The 15,664-nt window shown below is 56.4% G+C and overlaps 6 protein-coding genes across 6 annotated transcripts; 3 read left to right on the top strand and 3 right to left on the bottom strand.

The window, feature by feature from the left end:
• The first annotated feature begins 52 nt into the window (after window positions 1-52).
• GGS23DRAFT_54241 (carbon-nitrogen hydrolase) lies at window positions 53-1,678 on the top strand. The gene is made up of 8 exons (XM_051514818.1): window positions 53-307; window positions 365-435; window positions 499-692; window positions 750-850; window positions 913-966; window positions 1,025-1,343; window positions 1,396-1,439; window positions 1,521-1,678. Exons 1-8 carry the CDS (start codon window positions 171-173, stop codon window positions 1,570-1,572), a joined length of 972 nt encoding a protein of 323 aa, XP_051371834.1. The 5' UTR covers window positions 53-170; the 3' UTR covers window positions 1,573-1,678.
• Window positions 1,679-2,185: 507 nt separating this feature from the next.
• GGS23DRAFT_54909 (putative o-acetylhomoserine sulfhydrylase) lies at window positions 2,186-4,479 on the top strand. Its single transcript, XM_051515193.1, has 7 exons — window positions 2,186-2,448; window positions 2,516-2,777; window positions 2,832-2,889; window positions 2,955-3,224; window positions 3,290-3,735; window positions 3,799-3,955; window positions 4,049-4,479. Exons 1-7 carry the CDS (start codon window positions 2,414-2,416, stop codon window positions 4,258-4,260), a joined length of 1,440 nt encoding a protein of 479 aa, XP_051371833.1. The 5' UTR covers window positions 2,186-2,413; the 3' UTR covers window positions 4,261-4,479.
• Window positions 4,480-5,005: 526 nt separating this feature from the next.
• GGS23DRAFT_609569 (thioredoxin-like protein) lies at window positions 5,006-6,633 on the top strand (the record flags this gene model as incomplete). The annotated part of the gene is made up of 4 exons (XM_051520277.1): window positions 5,006-5,039; window positions 5,209-5,287; window positions 5,357-5,397; window positions 5,913-6,633. The coding sequence occupies 4 exons, from the start codon at window positions 5,006-5,008 to the stop codon at window positions 6,587-6,589; spliced, it is 831 nt and encodes a 276-aa protein (XP_051371832.1). The 3' UTR covers window positions 6,590-6,633.
• Window positions 6,634-6,959: 326 nt separating this feature from the next.
• On the bottom strand, window positions 6,960-9,876 carry GGS23DRAFT_54218 (uncharacterized protein). The gene is made up of 9 exons (XM_051514817.1): window positions 9,658-9,876; window positions 9,437-9,511; window positions 9,214-9,275; window positions 9,056-9,140; window positions 8,800-8,896; window positions 8,635-8,694; window positions 7,933-8,465; window positions 7,667-7,856; window positions 6,960-7,589 (listed from the first exon to the last, which is right to left on the bottom strand). The coding sequence occupies exons 1-9, from the start codon at window positions 9,742-9,744 to the stop codon at window positions 7,270-7,272; spliced, it is 1,509 nt and encodes a 502-aa protein (XP_051371831.1). The 5' UTR covers window positions 9,745-9,876; the 3' UTR covers window positions 6,960-7,269.
• A 2,179-nt stretch (window positions 9,877-12,055) lies between these two features.
• GGS23DRAFT_53915 (Pkinase-domain-containing protein) lies at window positions 12,056-14,150 on the bottom strand. The gene is made up of 5 exons (XM_051514798.1): window positions 13,569-14,150; window positions 13,109-13,509; window positions 12,790-13,043; window positions 12,350-12,724; window positions 12,056-12,283 (listed from the first exon to the last, which is right to left on the bottom strand). Exons 1-5 carry the CDS (start codon window positions 13,948-13,950, stop codon window positions 12,256-12,258), a joined length of 1,440 nt encoding a protein of 479 aa, XP_051371830.1. The 5' UTR covers window positions 13,951-14,150; the 3' UTR covers window positions 12,056-12,255.
• On the bottom strand, window positions 14,058-15,611 carry GGS23DRAFT_53934 (uncharacterized protein). Its single transcript, XM_051514801.1, has 4 exons — window positions 15,438-15,611; window positions 14,704-15,192; window positions 14,273-14,474; window positions 14,058-14,087 (listed from the first exon to the last, which is right to left on the bottom strand). Exons 2-3 carry the CDS (start codon window positions 15,027-15,029, stop codon window positions 14,351-14,353), a joined length of 450 nt encoding a protein of 149 aa, XP_051371829.1. The 5' UTR covers window positions 15,030-15,192; window positions 15,438-15,611; the 3' UTR covers window positions 14,058-14,087; window positions 14,273-14,350.
• Window positions 15,612-15,664: the final 53 nt, after the last annotated feature.

Below are 15,664 nucleotides of genomic sequence, written 5' to 3'. Positions count from 1 at the left end.
GCCCGAACGCCCCCCCCAAAAGAGCCTGATGAGGAAACGGTAGGCGCCCAATAATACGGTGTCAACACTCTTGACTACTTCTACCCGAAGAATGCCCACTCGACTTTCCAGGCCCTGGCTGACGATAAGCCAAAACCTCCCTGTTTGTCGGTCCTGTCGGTTTGATCGCCATGGCCCCTGCGCGTGTTGTTAAAGTGGCTGCTGTGCAGGCAGCTACCGTATCCTTCAACCTCAACAAGAGCTTAGAGAAGCTAGAGAAGCTAGTCGCGGAGGCAGCGGCAGCAGGGGTTGATCTTATTGTCTTTCCGTAGGTTGCTGCATGCCTAGCCCACTTAGAAGCGTCGTATTGAGTGTTGTTCTGCAGAGAAGCGTTTTTGTCTGGATACGCATGGCGTTACGCGTTTGATGCCACAATTGGTGCTCGAGAGCCACGGGGTAAGTAGGGGCTCGTCGCGCAGGACGGAAACGAGGTCACATCACATAGCTAACCTCGAATAGGCAGAGAGTGGTATGCGAAATATTACGAGTCAGCTGTAGCTGTGCCCTCCCCCGCGGTTGACATCATCTCGAAGTCAGCCAAGTCGCACGGTGTTTATATCCAGGTCGGAATTATTGAGAAGGACGGGGGCACGCTGTACTGCACGGCGCTATTGGTTGGCAGAGAAGGCTCCGTGCTGTTGAAGCATCGAAAAGTAAGCCGGTCAGAATGCCCGTCTGGTGACGTTCACAAAACGCTAAGCGTAGCCCAGTTGATCCCTACAGCGGCAGAGCGCCTGGTATGGGGCAACGGGGCGGGAGACGGGCTCCAGGTCGTAGAGACTGATATCGGCAAGATTGGAACGCTGATATGGTGAGATTTATTGGTTCCGGAGAAGACGAAATTCGCGGTGCTCGGCCACTGACAGCTTGCAGTTGGGAGAATTATATGCCGGCTGCCAGATTGGCTCTGTACCAGCAAGGCGTCGAGTGAGGAAGCCTCTCGATCGAGAAGAGACCACGTCTTGCTGATTGGAATCCACGGCAGAATTTATCTCGCGCCAACCGCAGACGACTTGCCCGCGTGGATTGCGTCGATGCAGCACATCGCTAAGGAGGGACGGTGCTTCGTTGTCTCGGTCAACCAGGTATCCAGAGTCTCGGATTTCCCTCCAGATTACCCGCCATTCACGCCCGAGCATCACGACCGGAAACCGGACGGTTCGAAGTGGGAGCCCAACGACGTGGTAAACCGCGGAGGGTCCTTCATCGTGGGGCCGCTAGGGATTCCCCTGACCGAGCCAGTGTGGGACAAGGAGGCAATCATCTACGCAGATCTCAGAATGGCCGAAGTGACAGAGTCAAGGGTGAGCTCCCTAGCCTTACCGAAGCATCCGCGAAGGTCTAACACGTTCCTAGCTCGACTTCGACCCGGTTGGTAGTTACTCCCGTCCCGATATATTGTAAGTTCCCCTTACGAGTTTAACCCCTGTCGGACGTCTATGACGCATTCGGGACCCCTCCGCTGACACATCGATCAACAGCCATTTGACGGTAAACACCAAGCCGGGGGCAAGTGTCAGCTTTACAAAATAGGTAGAGGGCTGCAGTAGCAGGTGTGACAGGGGAGCCGTGATGGATGGATCGGGACGAGAAACGTGGTAGAATGTATGTAGTGCAAGGTCACGGCTGGACCGATAGGTAGCCCATATAGGGAAATTGTGAAAGAGAAAACGCCCAGATCTACGGCGGCGAGATGAGCTAGATGACCCATTGTAACTCTGGCTCCTGGCAAGAATTCCTGGTTTTCAGATACGTCGTTTCTTCGTGAAAGGCGTCTGAGACACGTGGGACGTAACCAACGGCCAAGTAGTTCGAGCGGCTCTAGATTCGGCGCACCGGACCCTCGGGTCACCACAACTCGGTCCACCGTAGACGGGAAAGATGGATTTTCTGACAGCCGCCGTTATCCATAGCCGTGCGGGGAACGCCGTGCCTCGCATATGTATGTGACATATGTACACATCTCCATATATGTACGGGATATCTCCACGATGGCCGAAATCTGGGGCTATGGATGCATCATACGACGATGGGGGGCCGATCGGGCTTTGCTGGCGTTACATCGCAGTGATGCGGTTGACCAACTGCACCCGGGTATCGAAGTATCTTATCTGATGCAGGTCTATATGCTCGCATTGGAAGGGGGGGGGGGGTGCGTAGATGGGGGCTACGACGAGGAGGCCAGGAGGGGTGGGGATGTGTTTCTATCGAGTCCGGATCCCGGGCGCCTCGACGCCAAGTCAGACAAAATATATAAAGTCGAGCCTCGCTATACAAGCCGAGTCGGGGAATTGACCTGCGTCTTCAACAGATCGATATTCGATATCGCTAGACACTAACCGACAACAACATCAGTAAAGTTAATCAAGTCAAGATGCCTCCACCGGGGTCAATCAGCAACTTGGACTGGTAGGCCGCCATGTCTTGGTGAAAGGAAAAAAGGGGAACTTGCCTTCTAACAGGATATACGCAACAGGGAACCCAGTTTCGATACCATTGCCGTCCATGGCGGGCAGGAGCCAGACCCGATCAACGGCTCTCGAGCCGTGCCCCTTTTTCAAACCGCAGCATATAACTTTTCAGACGCGGCCGATGGGGCAAGCAAATTTGCCTGGTCCCGGGAGGGCTATGTCTATACGCGCATGGGAAATCCCACGGTCAGCGTGTTCGAGAACAGAATGGCTATGTTAGAAGGCGGCGTCGGGGCCGTTGCCACTGCATCCGGCCACTCGGCCCAGGTGAGTTCTCTCGCCAGGGTATCACCGCTGCCGATGGGCTAAATGCAAGTCCAGTTTATGGCATTGACCCAATGCTGCGAACCGGGCCACAATTTCATAAGCACTAGTTGGTGTAAGTGTCGAGGCCCCTTCGAACGCGATTGCAAAGGGCTGCGCTGAATATCCCGCTCCCGCCAGTATACGGTGGCAGCTTTAACCAATTCCGGGTATATTTGAACAAGTTCAAGATTAGTGTCAAGTGGGTAGTCGGAAACGACCCTCAGAAGTTTGACGAAGCAGTCGACGAGAATACGCGGGCCATTTACCTCGAGACGATCAGCAACCCCAAGCACAGCGTCCCGGACATCGCGGCGATTGCAGCCGTAGCTCACAAGCACGGCATCCCTCTGATCGTCGACAATACATTTGGCATGGGCGGCTATCTGTGCCAGCCCATCAAACTTGGAGGTATGCGAACCGCGATGGCGCGAAGGTGTGTAGGTTTTCCACGGAAGCTAACTTGCGTCTCAAAGCCGATATTGTTACACACTCGGCGACAAAATGGATCGGCGGCCACGGGACGAGCATGGGCGGCATCGTGATAGATGGCGGGCACTTCGACTGGAGCGCGTCAGGGAAATTCCCCGGCTTTACGGAACCGGCAGATGGCTACCACGGGATGCGGTTCTGGGAAACGTACGGAAACAAGGCGTTGGCGGCCAAGTTGCGGATGGACAGCATGCGCGACCTCGGTCCTTGCATGAGCCCCTTCAACGCGTGGCTGTTCCTCCAGGGCCTGGAGACCATCTCGCTCCGGGGACAGAGGACAGTGGAAAACACACAAAAGCTCGCCGAGTGGCTCGAGGCGCATCCATACGTGAGCTGGGTTCTGTACCCCGGTTTGAAGTCTCATCCAGACTACGAGCTAGCAAAGAAGATCATGCCCAACGGAGCCGGCGGCGTCTTGACATTCGGGGTGGTAAGCGTTCTTGGCGAACATGCGATGGTGGTCAGCACTGTTCTCAACTAACGCGGGTCGCAGGCCGGGAAAGTCGAGCAAGTCCGCGCCGTCGTCGACAACTTGAAGATGGCCAGCCACCTGGCCAACGTGGGGGACTGCAAAACTCTCATCATCCACCCGTGGGTCACGACACACCAGCAGATGCCCGACGAAGAGAAGATAAAGGGCGGCGTGACACGTGCGTACTCCCTATACACTTGCCCCTTGACGCCATTTTAAGGGGCGCGATTGCGAGGAACCCAGCTAATCAATGAGACAAATAAAAATTCAGCCGACCTCCTACGCGTCAGCTTAGGTATCGAGGACTTCAAAGACATCCAGCGCGATTTCGAGCAGGCCTTCAATGCCGCGGGCCTCGAGAAGGCGAATAAGGGCGCGATCGACCCTTTCCAGACGGCGATGAACCTCGTCAGCGGCGGGTTCATGGGCAAGCTAGCCACAGGCAAGCCGCGGCCGGGCACGGACGGGACCATCGAATCCTAGCAGATCGCGGGACCGGACGGTGGTCGAACGAGGAGGTATCGGGTGCCGAAGCTGCCGACTCCGGGTTGGACGTGGCGGCGAAGGCATCGGGAGGTGGGATCAGGGCGGTGTGGCGACAGACGGGAGAGGTTGTGGGGGACACCTTTCATACTGCCGAAAGGCCAAGACGGCATTTGCATAGGCGCATCTACGGATTACTACGACAACAACACCAACGAAACCCCAGTAAATATCGCATAAATGGAAGTCGGGTTCTCGGATAGGGGTGTGCTGTGGCTTGTGCGGGTGCTGCGATCGACGATTCTCCCGTAATTGAATATCCGGGTTGACCCATGCACCTACCGAAGGTAAGGAGGTGACGGATTGGGGGAGTGAGTTGTATATTTAGCTAGTTTAGGTAGATAACGCCATGATTCCCCAGATTAGTCACCATATCGATGTTACAGCCGAGGTTCGCTTCCGTCTCTCTTCTTCTGCCTCTGCACGTAACCAGAGCCAAACCTTGCACTCACGAAGGCCGGCCGCTCGTAATAATTATACCCGGCTCTATATACCCCATTCCCGGACTAGTTATAGTTATTAAGGAGTTATCGCTCCCGCCCCCGTATAGTCCGCGAGGCGGTGTTGCAACTTTACTAGACCTTTACAACCAGCAGGAAAGAGAAAACAAGCAGCAAAACTCCTCGAGCAAGTCGGACAGCATAGGTCTAATTTGCGTCCTTGGAATAGACGTCCGCTCGCCATCATGGGTGGCCTGATTGAGATATATCTTGACATCTGTAATCCCGCCCTTCTTCCCCGTCGCCTTCTTCTCCTCCTCCTCCTCCTCCTCCTCCTCCTCCTCCTCCTCTCCCTCTCTTATTACGACACCTCTCTCTATCTCTCCCTTCCCATACACATAATTGACGCATATCCATGTCGCCTACTGACTCTCCGGCGTCCGCCCAGCTTCGCTATACAGCTACATCGCGTTCCTGCAAGTGCTGAAGACGGAGGATCTCCTCAAGCAGCACGACGTAGACATAGAGTCAGTTCCTAGACGCGTTCGTCGCGAGTCTGTTCTGGACGCGCCCGCTGAGATTCCGTAACACCGCAGGATCCACCCAGTCTTTCTCGCCGGTATCAATGCCGGCTCAGGTATGCTTCCTTCTCTCTCCCTCTCTCCTTTTCCTTCATCTCCCGGGTGTATACCCACGTGTGCGGTCAACTCGCCGCGTCTTCGCCTCCGACATGCCCACACGCACACACACATCCCCTTACATATACATACGCATACATACGCATACACATACTGCCGTACGACCTCCACGGTCCCATCCCCTTGCATTCTCTCTTCGCCCACGCCCCCTCCCCTTTAGCATTCCCACCTCCCACAACCCGCCTCTTCACCCCCTCCCCCCCCCCCCCCCACGGACGTACGCTCGCTCGCTCGCATACACGTGGTGCTAGGCGACACGACAGCCTGGACGTAGCATCCCGTCCCGTCCCGTCCCGGACCCCCACCTTTCCCTTCCCTCCCTTCCCTCTTCCCTCTCCTCTCCTCTCCTCTCTGCCCCAACCCCCCGGTCCGCCCCTATCCACCCCTCTCTCCCTCTCCCCCCCCCCCCCAACAGAGAAATCCTCCTAACCCCAAAAAATTCCGCCCCCAATAGGCAACCAGCCGCCGTGGGTCCTCCCCGCCAAAGCGGCGCACGCGGGCTACGACTCGGCGCGGTCGCTCCGCGCCGTGGGCGTGCCGGCCGGCGCCGTCAGCCCGCCGGGGGACCTGATGGAGGCGGGGCGGACGCAGCTGGCGCTGCGGGCGCTGGCGCGGGTGCGCGAGCGGCACGGCCGCGCGGCCTACCACGCCGCGTGGCGGCACCTGTTCGACGCCTTCTGGACGCGGCACGTGGCGCCGGCGACGCCCGCCGCGCTGGGCCGCGCGCTCGCCGCCGTCCCGCGCCCCGCCTGGCTCGCCGCCCACCCGGCCTACTACCCGTCGCTGACAGACGACGCCGCCGCCGAGCCCGCCGACTGGCACGCCGCGCCCCGCCCCGACGACCCCGCCCCCCTCTTCCCCCAGCCCGAGGTCGACGCCCTCGTCGCCGCCGCCGCCGCCGACCCCGCCCTCAAGGCCGCCCTCCGCCGCACCACCGAGCAGGCCCTCGCCCGCGGCGCCTTCGGCGCCCCCTGGTTCTGGGTCACGCGCCGCGGCCCCCCCGGCGGCGGCGACGACGAGGCTGCCGAGCCCTTCTTCGGCAGCGACCGCTGGGCCCACATCTACGAGTTCCTCCGCCTGCCGTACCAGGAGCTCGCGCTGCTTCCGCCGTCGGGCGCGGCGAAGCTGTGATGGGGGGGCTTGGGTTGGGTTTGGTGGGTTGAGGTTTGTCCGTTCGGTGTTGAGTGTCTAGCTACCCGGTCGCACTTGCGAGTCCAGGTGTACGTATAGGTCTATATGCGAATGTTGCCGTTTTCCGGCGAGGACACACTGCCTCGTGGTAACGTGAGCGCTGCCGATTAGGACTAAGGAGGCCAAAACGACGCGTGGAGGGGACAGACAAGGAGAGAGAGAAGAGTAGGAGCGAAACAAGAGCGACAGTAGCCTCGAAGCCATGTTCTATTCAGTCTGATCACTATATACCTATATATACTACCCAGACAAGAGGTACGGGAATAATAGCTAGCTATGAGATCTCGCTTTCTAACCCAAATTTATGTCACGTAATTACAATCGTGGCGCATTAATCTATGTACTGTCGTCCAATGGTCGTAAAGAGAAGACGATGTTTAAAAAAGAAAAAAAAAAGAATGGCATGGCGTCGTGATATCGTCCTGTCTTTCAACGGGGGTCCCCTGGATTGTATTCTCGCTCATGTAGAAGCTGGGTAGTAGCGCCGGCCCTAAAAACCCCAAAGGTCGATCATGTAATGATTCGGTTCGACTCCGTTCCGTTCGTGAAATATAGTTCCAAACAAATAAATTCTCTTTCCCCGGTGCCCGATGGGTCTTTTCTGTATTTCGTCGTCGTCGTCAAGCCTTCTCGTCCGGCTCTTTGATGCCGGTTGCGGAGCGGGGAAGTACTGTCCGAGGCCCGCCTGAGGTCCACGTGGAGGCCTTGTTGATGGTCTTCTTACGCATGATGGCGAGGATATCCTTCTCCATGAGGCTGATGCCCCGCTCGATATCCTCGTCCTCCTTCGCGTACCGCTTCTCGCGCCGCATGTCGATCACGTACCAGCACAACAGGATCACTAACGTTAGCGGTACCGTCACCGCGAAGTATACCCACAGGAGGTTCGATACCTGCGCCCCTTCACCTGATGAGTCGCTTGGATCGCCGTAGTTTGGTCCTAAGGGAGGACAAATAGCTTAGTCTCGAATTGAACGCTATATACATCCTAGGAGGATGGTTGGGGGGATTACTTACCGACGTTGAAGTCAAAAAAGGTCATACTGAAGACTGAGGATATGAACGTCCCTGGGAGGAATACAGCACCGAGCAGAGACAAAGTTTTCATGGCAGTGCCGTCTCGCTTGCTGGCATGTGCAAGCCGTCTCTGCTGGGCCGCCATCTCGAGGTTGAGCTTGGACTCCTTCTGAGTCATGATGTTGTATAACTGGTTTGCCATCTGTCAGCAAAGACCGGTCTTGCAACGGGGCGGCAAACTGCAATAAAAAGCAACGGTGACGCACAGCTTGCCGTTGTATATGTAGCCTCTCCAATGTCGTGTGGCAGTAATGCTCCATGCCTTGAAGCTTGGCCCGGTAAAAGTCCAACCTAGAGAGCATGCGGTCGTGGAGGGCTCTGAACTCCCCTGAAAACTTCTCCTGCGGCACGTGCTGTGCGAATTTATCCATCCCTTGCTTGATCTCGTTGACGATCTCCTTATACGCCTGTGGGCGTTTCCACAGAACCTGGGAGTGGCATTCGACAAGATCTCGGTTGATCCCGTCGACGTCGAAGTCGGTGTAGACCTCTTTCTCCTCGATCTCATTACGCATCGTGATCGCGTTCTCAAGCCGCCTCAGCCAATCCCGAGCATCACGCTGTCTCACGTCGCCCTTGGCTGATAGGTCGCGAGTGATGATGATGACCGGGAGCAGAAAAGGGTGACCCACTTCGGCATGGCAAGCGACTAGGTGCGCTAGGGAGTCGGCGATATCTGACGTTTCCGTTCCTTTGACGAAGCCGGTAGTCATGCCAGTCTTAAAGGAATACGATAGCACTAGGACCAGTTAAATTAGAGTCTATCTTGAAAATCTTCCAGCAACCTCTCATGTTCGGGACAAGCCATCGGTCTCATTATCCCTTGGCCACGGATATCGCCCGATAACAATGCAAGTGATAAGAGAGGGGGGCCTTTCCGCGGGGGCGTGAGAGGGGGGAGCGCTTACTTATCTCCCAACCTCGAGTCTTCCCCTTCTTCCGCACATCCGATTTCCGGAAGATGATGTCTAGAGATGATAACATCAGTTTCATACTTCTTTTTAATAAGAAAAACCCCCTTATCGACTGGTTTGGCCGCATGCTAACTCGTTCGTGGGAAGACGTCTACTTACGCAGATGGCGGTCATCTCCCTCCCCTTCATAGGAGCACCAGAAAAACGGCCCAACAAGACTGGATCCCTCGATAGCTCGGGGGGGCAGACGCAAATTCTATGGCCGTCAGTTAATAGTTGCCGGTTGCCGGTTGCCGGGGTACGGAGGGGTGGTAGTGAGGCATGAAGCAAGCATTACAGGCTCCAAGGTAGGAAGAGCGGTAATTTGGAGAGTTGGGAAGCAGGAGAGGAAGTTTCAGGACCGATAGCCACGTACCCTTATCATCGACTCGTAGGCATTTCGCGGCAGGGATATGTGAAGGGGGGAAAATGTGTCCTTGTGAGCCGCATTCTTCTGAACTCTGGCGGCGGGTCAGCTTGATCCTAGGCGGAGACCTCGCCGTCCGAGGGCCCGGTTCTCATCCATTGACATACACAAGACGGATCCCATTTACTAGCTCAACACCCTCTCTTAGATTCGGGGGATTAAAGACGCCCTAGAGTAGAAATATGCATGTTAATGAAAGGTGAGCTTGGAAGGGACGGGGATAAGCCTGCGGTCTGGTGGAAAGCCCAGCCAGCTGAAAGGTGAGGCCCCACAACGCCGGCTTACACGATACGCCCTAGCGAGAAAGATGTGAGAATGGAGACGGCTTACCCTGCGGTGGAGGAAGTTCTCAAAGTCATCGTCATCCTTAAGGGAATGCTCTTCCTGAGTATTGTATTTCGCGTCCTGGGGTCACATCCGGGTTAGCGTATGCTGGGCCGCCCCCCGCCGCCCCGCGGCCTACACACGGAGGCGAGCTATACAGTTTGGCCGGCCCGTCGGCGGGCGGACCCGGACACGGGGAACTGAGGTAGGCGGTGGCGGTGACGTACCGTGTAGTTGAAGACCTCCAGGTAGGTGGTTCTTTCTTGGATAGGTTCGCATTGCGCGAGAAGTTCACGAAACAGATAGTCGTCCATGCTGCGATACTGCAGAGAATAGGCGACACGATAACTAAGGATTTATGAAGGGAATGGGCGGTGCAAGCGACGAGACCGAATGGAGACTGGGCAAACTATGTATGTATGGGCAAAGCGGCTGTCCTTCAGGTCCTATACCCAAGACAGCATCCTCCAATCAAGCATACGCAATACGCCCGGCGATGCAAGGATGTGCAGCAAGGTAATTATGTAGGCATGTACGCTTGTGTGTGTGTGTGTGCGTGTGGTGCGTGTGTGTGTAGGTATGTACGTAGATCGAGGCGCAGGCGTAGGCGGCAGCTTCAGGTGTGGTGCCGGGAAGCTCAGCTGGAAAGGAGGAGGCGGTGCTTCGGTCTGGTCGAACGCGACCCCGTCTACTCGTTCCTTTTTTTCTCGGATCACAGGCCAGAGCTGCAGCAATGGCAAGAAAGAAGAGGGAGGAAAATGGGAGAGGGAGGGAGCGCGAGGAGGAGCGGTTCTAGCGTTGCCAACCCGATAAATGATCTTGGTAAGGGGAGTCCCGCGAGGCTAAGGATGAAATAAGTCGATGGCGGGTAGACCGACGGAGAGACAGGGCAGAACAAGGGGGGGGAGGATAGAAAGCAGCCAACGCACTACACACCCGGGTAGGACTAGCCTAGGGTCAGGACCAGGTTCGGTGTGAAGAAGCTTCGCACACCCAGACGAGAGACGGTAAGCAAATTACGGGACGGGCTCGTGAGAAAATGGAGACGAGAGACGGGCACGGATTGGATGGGGCGGTAGTGACAACGTGGGCCACGGCACGGTCCCGCAATTGTCCGTCCCCTCCAGGGGTTTTTTTTTTGTTTCCAACTGCATTAGCAGCTATATTAGCAGCTAGGTAGGTACCTATGAATATGTGTGTAGATCCAGATCCAGCATATTTGCATAGCTTATCTAAATACCTACCTCGTACGCACCAGGGTCTGTCCTAAGAGTACCTTAGATACCTGGACCTGACCTACCTACCTAGGTACCTAGAGGTAGGTAGTGCCTAGCTGAGGTCGTTGGAACACGGCTACATGACGAATATGGATATACCTAGGTATCATGCAGCGCATCTGTATGCAGCTAGGTACGCTGTTGGTGCGCATCCGCAGCTCTACCGTAAGGGCGCCTTAGCTGCTAACCCGACACGGAACGGAACGCCAACATCTCATTCTGACAGGCAGAGGCGCATCCGTAGATGTGAGATAAGGCATCATCTACCAACTAACCCCCATCACACACCCCCGCATATACACGCGCACATCCTGAGGCAACTTGCGCACGCTACTAACCCAACACGCACACCGAATAACGTCCGCGTCCACGCCCTATGCGCCCGAGGTCATCGGGGGGGGGGAAGGGGGGCGTGGTTGCGCACACCAGCCTACATCCTACCTACCAACCTACCTACCTAACCTGCTTAGAGCCCGGGAAGGCTCCGGCGCCCGCCCCATTGCCCTACTACCTCAGGAATGAGTGACGCCGTCTATACCCAAGTAGGTGGTAGCAGGGCCGCGGCGGACCTGCACACGTGCGCGGGGCGTCGTCGCCGGGGCGCGGCGCTCGGCACGGATTGTGGACCTAGGTAGGTAGCTTAGGTAGGTACCTGAGAAAGCACCCGACGACGGAGAGACGCTTTGTGCGCGTGTAGATCGCGTGTAGGTGTAGTACATACGCAACCCTTCCCGTACGCATAGCATAGAGTACAAAGCGTACGGGATGAATGGATGGGATGCATGTGCGTATCCACGAGGGTGGAGTGGGGTTGGGACCTTCGGCTTACACGTCACCATCGCTAAAGAGAGAAGAGCCGCATGCGGGCCTTTCTCCTCCATCCATTCCCCGCCCCCCCTCCTGTGTCCGCCGATACCCTTCCAAGCGATGCGGAGACGTGGTGTTAAAACACAAGACGCTGCGCCCCCGAGATGCAAGTGTGCGTCTATTGCGCAGCGGATGGCCAGATGCCACCGATACCACTCTTGGGTGCCTACATACGTCAATAAGAATCCGGAGTGGCTAGTTTTGTCCAATCCACGCCTCACCGTGCTCGTTCGGGCGGCAACCAGTCTCGGAAACCCCAGACAGGCCGCACAGAACACCTGAATCGCCAAACGCACTGGTAACACTGTGTGCTAAGATACTGTCCGGGGCGGGCTGTGGACCCGTCTATGTATGCCGTAACCAACCCGTACTGGAATGTCCGAGTGGCTGTCCTCTCCTGCTCGTCTGTTTACCTAACCAGCTGCGAGATCCTGGCCTCGTCCATCCTTTTCCAACCCCTCCCATTCAACGAGGCTCTTTTTGTCTTCTCCCCCCCTCTTCGCAAGCGGCCCGCGATCCGTAACTTCGTTTCTTTCCCGAGATTCGACAGACCAAAAACTTCCCGGCTGCTTTTCCGCCCAGGGTTGGCCTCGACGAATCGGTGGTACCCGGATCTAAGAGTACTCGCACACGTCCCTTTCGCACGCAGTTGCGCGCAGCTCCCATATCATCGTCGTCACATTAGAAGTCGGGGAATAGGTACCCGTATCTACAACTATTAGCATACAAGCACTCGTCGCGTCGGGGTATCGAATACGCATGAAGCTCGACTTACTCGTCGTTCCCGGTCTGGCCGTATTTCTCCGTTTCCTCGGGATATCTGTCGAACTGGCTTGCGTCGCCGGCGCCGGCCTTGACCGGTGGCGTGTACGGAGCGTCGATATCTTTCCTCGATAATCGATCCCAGGTGACCTCCGAGAACCACGGGTGATTCTTCACATCCTGTGACCCGCCGTACAGGTTACCCAATCGCTTCGTCAGATCGGGCGTTATGAGGCGCTCGAGGAGGTCCTGTGCGTCGGGGTGAACGTATGGCGGATACTTGACCTTACCCCGCAGGATATTTTCGTAGATTTTCATCGGCGAACCGCTGTCCCAGAATGGCGTATATCCGCAGAGCATCTCGTAGATCAGGATGCCCAGCGACCACCTAGATGTAGTCTCCCGTGAGCAACGCATTCGCCCCCGACCTCACACGTGCCCTATTGAGCTTACCAGTCAACCGATTTATTGTAACCCTTATTCGAAACGACCTCGGGGGCGAGGTAGTCCGGGGTCCCACATAACGTCCACGTCTTATCCGGGACCCTTTTTGCGAAACCGAAATCCGTTATCTTAAGGTGCCCGTGGCGGTCCAGAAGCAGGTTCTCGGGCTTCAGATCCCGATAGATGATGTTTCTTAAATGCAGATATTCGAGGGCGAGGGTGACTTCGGCGGCGTAGAATTTCGCCACCGGGTTCGGGAATCGCTGGTCCGAGTTAGCTAAGGGGGGAGGGAGAAGGAAAACGGGAGAGGGGTCAATTCGCGACGCACACCCGACTTCCTCAACAGAGAGAATAACTCGCCGCCCTCGACAAAATCCATGACCATGTAGAGATTCCTCGGGTCCTGGAAAGTCCCCCACAGCGTTATGAGAAAAGGATGTTTGACTTCGCCGAGCATCCGCCGCTCGTCGTTGGTATGTTCAACCTGCTTCATCTTCACCACCTGGGCCTTCTTCAGCACTTTGATGGCGTAAAACCTCTGGTTGTGTTTCGACTGCACCAAGTGCACGCGGCCAAAACTGCCCGTACCGAGCGTCCGGAGGAGATCGAAGTCGCCGAGGGAGTATTTGCCTTTCGTCACTCTAGCCTCCGAGGGTTGTGATTGCGACTGCGGTTGCGACTGCGGTTGCGGCGGCGGCGGCTGCGGCGAAGCTGCCTCGTGATGGTTGCCTGCACTCCGAGTCAGATGCGGGAGGGCCGCCGGCTACAGGCCACGGGGCATTTCTTACCGTCGTTCTGCGGTAGGTTGATCAGGTTGTTGATGCTCGGAACGTTCTGTGGGGTCCCCGACGGGGCGGGGTTCGGGGGAGGCTGGAGCCCGTACGGAGCAGCTTGGTGGGTCGCCGGGGTATTCATTTGCGACCCTCCACCAGCTGAAGCTGGTACCTCCTGGGTGGGTGGGTTTGTGGGTTGCGATTGGGAAGCGGTGCTTCTGGCGACCGAACTGCGCGTCGCAGCGGTGATGAGGGAGGTTTTCGAGCCGAAGGTCCTCAAGGACGTGGGAGTGACCGGCGTGATGGGCGTGACTGGACTTGTGGGCTGGCTGGAGGAGGAACGATCGGATTTCTCCTCCTTCGTCCGTTTTTTCTTGAGGAATCCTAGACTCGGCATATGATATATCGCGTGTGGAATATGGGGGGCCTAAATCCCCGCGATGGGCTGATAGAGGTAGGTCGATGTTGTCGACGTTGGCGCGAGCAGGTAGGTATGTAGGTAGGTAGGTGTGATTCGAGCTTCCGCACGCAAGACTGACTCGGATGGCGCGTCAACAGGTAGTTAATACTGGATAGAAGATGCGGAGAAGGAGGAGGAGGAGGCAGAAGGAGCAGGCAAGAGGGAGGAGGTAGGCCAGCCTGTCCGTATCGTCTGATGTGGCGGTTGCGATTCGCAAGTTTCGACACGGTCGACAGCTTTGGATTGGGAAGGGAAATACCTAATAAGCCACTTTGGGGTCGAGCAGATACCAAAACAGGCAGAGTAAGGGGGAAGCAGCTGGGGGAGGAGGAACCGTTTAGAGATGTGTAAATATGTATGCAACACTCCTTCGCAACGCAACGAGGTCAGGGGGGTCCCAGGGTAGTCGGGACAGGGAGGAAAAAGAGGTAGTCGAGGCAGACTGGGAGCGTCCGAAATAGCTGGTGGCAGCCGTTAGCCAACGGGTAGGCGTATAATAAGAATAAGAATAATAAGAATAATAATCGATACAGGCCTGTAGGTATGTGGGAGAGCGTATAGGTGCGTGCGTCTAAGGTCGTATAGGTTGTAAGCATGTAAAAGGTGGGTGGGTGGGCGTAGGTTGCTCTGTCAGGAAGGCAGGCAATTGGCGATGTTCAGAGTCAAGGTCATTCAACCCTTTCTACTCACCACAGAACAGCACAGCACAGCACAGCACAAGCCAACCCGATGGAACTCCTTTCCCAGTGGTTCCGGGAGATAATTGTCCGGGCACAAAGACGGAATCCAATTGGACCAATTAGATCGACCCTGCTTTTGCGCCGTAGAGCTTCTCTTTCTCCGAAGGATTCGACCCAAGGCGACCTAGAGAGGTAGAGGTAGAGGTAGAGGTAAGAGAGCGCACAGAGGCTATATAGAACAACCCGAGGTATGCGATTGACTTGGGCAGCTTCGGCGGTCGGGATCACGGCATGGACAGACGCAATACCCGATTTGATCAAACTCGGCGGGAGCATGCAATGCAGCGGGCAAATAGCTCCAGGCGGGAGAGCGACGGCGGTGATAGGGTGGCGGCTTCAGTGGTGGTAGCTCTTCGACCTGTGCAGCAAAGAGAAGCTCGGAGAGGCGACGACGGCGGGTGGGCGATTCGATGACGGTGGGCCGGGGGAAGTCTGGTATCTAGATCGGTCAGACATGAGGTAGGTAAGTAGGTAGGTAGGTAGGCAGGTAGGGAGCGAGTTTTCGGTGCTAAACTGGTTGGCGCCTAGTATATGTCTACGTACGACATGCCATTACACATAGACCTACAGCCTCGCACAACAAAGAGAGGTCGGTCAGGCAGGGAAAAGGAAGGCCGAGTAATGGGGAGGTAGGGATGCGCCATGTACAATAGGTCCCGAGCAGGATCGCAGAATTGAACTTACTCACCACACCTGGAGATGTGCACAGAGGTAGGTGTGCGCACACAGGTGAGTGTCGGTTAGTGGTGTAAGTAGCCGGCTATATAAATAACACGGCTAGGTTACCTACCCGGCTAGCATCCCGCAGCCAAGCCGACGCAGCAGGATAAATGCTATAACCCAGGCCAGGCGTGTATGTATTGCACCGAATGTAGGTGAGGGTAGGGGTAGATAGAGGGCAGAAGAGAGAC

Source organism: Durotheca rogersii (genome assembly GCF_024521655.1).
Source record: "Durotheca rogersii strain YMJ 92031201 chromosome Unknown GGS23scaffold_10, whole genome shotgun sequence".
Lineage (NCBI taxonomy): Eukaryota > Fungi > Ascomycota > Sordariomycetes > Xylariales > Xylariaceae > Durotheca > Durotheca rogersii.
Note: the sequence above shows the minus strand (reverse complement) of the source record. Positions and strands in the feature narration are given on the sequence as shown.

Coding starts and splice junctions, on each gene's coding strand:
- GGS23DRAFT_54241 (XM_051514818.1), top strand. CDS start 171: ATGGCCCCTGCGCGTGTTGTTAAAGTGGCTGCTGTGCAGGCAGCTACC. Junction 851..912: donor AAGATTGGAACGCTGATATG/GTGAGATTTATT, acceptor GACAGCTTGCAG/TTGGGAGAATTATATGCCGG. Junction 1,344..1,395: donor CCGAAGTGACAGAGTCAAGG/GTGAGCTCCCTA, acceptor ACACGTTCCTAG/CTCGACTTCGACCCGGTTGG.
- GGS23DRAFT_54909 (XM_051515193.1), top strand. CDS start 2,414: ATGCCTCCACCGGGGTCAATCAGCAACTTGGACTG. Junction 2,890..2,954: donor TTTCATAAGCACTAGTTGGT/GTAAGTGTCGAG, acceptor CGCTCCCGCCAG/TATACGGTGGCAGCTTTAAC. Junction 3,956..4,048: donor GATAAAGGGCGGCGTGACAC/GTGCGTACTCCC, acceptor ATAAAAATTCAG/CCGACCTCCTACGCGTCAGC.
- GGS23DRAFT_54218 (XM_051514817.1), bottom strand. CDS start 9,744: ATGGACGACTATCTGTTTCGTGAACTTCTCGCGCAATGCGAACCTATC. Junction 8,897..9,055: donor CCTACGAGTCGATGATAAGG/GTACGTGGCTAT, acceptor TGACGGCCATAG/AATTTGCGTCTGCCCCCCCG. Junction 7,590..7,666: donor CTTTTTTGACTTCAACGTCG/GTAAGTAATCCC, acceptor GTCCTCCCTTAG/GACCAAACTACGGCGATCCA.
- GGS23DRAFT_53915 (XM_051514798.1), bottom strand. CDS start 13,950: ATGCCGAGTCTAGGATTCCTCAAGAAAAAACGGACGAAGGAGGAGAAA. Junction 12,725..12,789: donor TACAATAAATCGGTTGACTG/GTAAGCTCAATA, acceptor GACTACATCTAG/GTGGTCGCTGGGCATCCTGA. Junction 12,284..12,349: donor GGCCAGACCGGGAACGACGA/GTAAGTCGAGCT, acceptor TAATAGTTGTAG/ATACGGGTACCTATTCCCCG.
- GGS23DRAFT_53934 (XM_051514801.1), bottom strand. CDS start 15,029: ATGCTCCCGCCGAGTTTGATCAAATCGGGTATTGCGTCTGTCCATGCC. Junction 14,475..14,703: donor CTGTGCTGTGCTGTTCTGTG/GTGAGTAGAAAG, acceptor GGCTGCCACCAG/CTATTTCGGACGCTCCCAGT.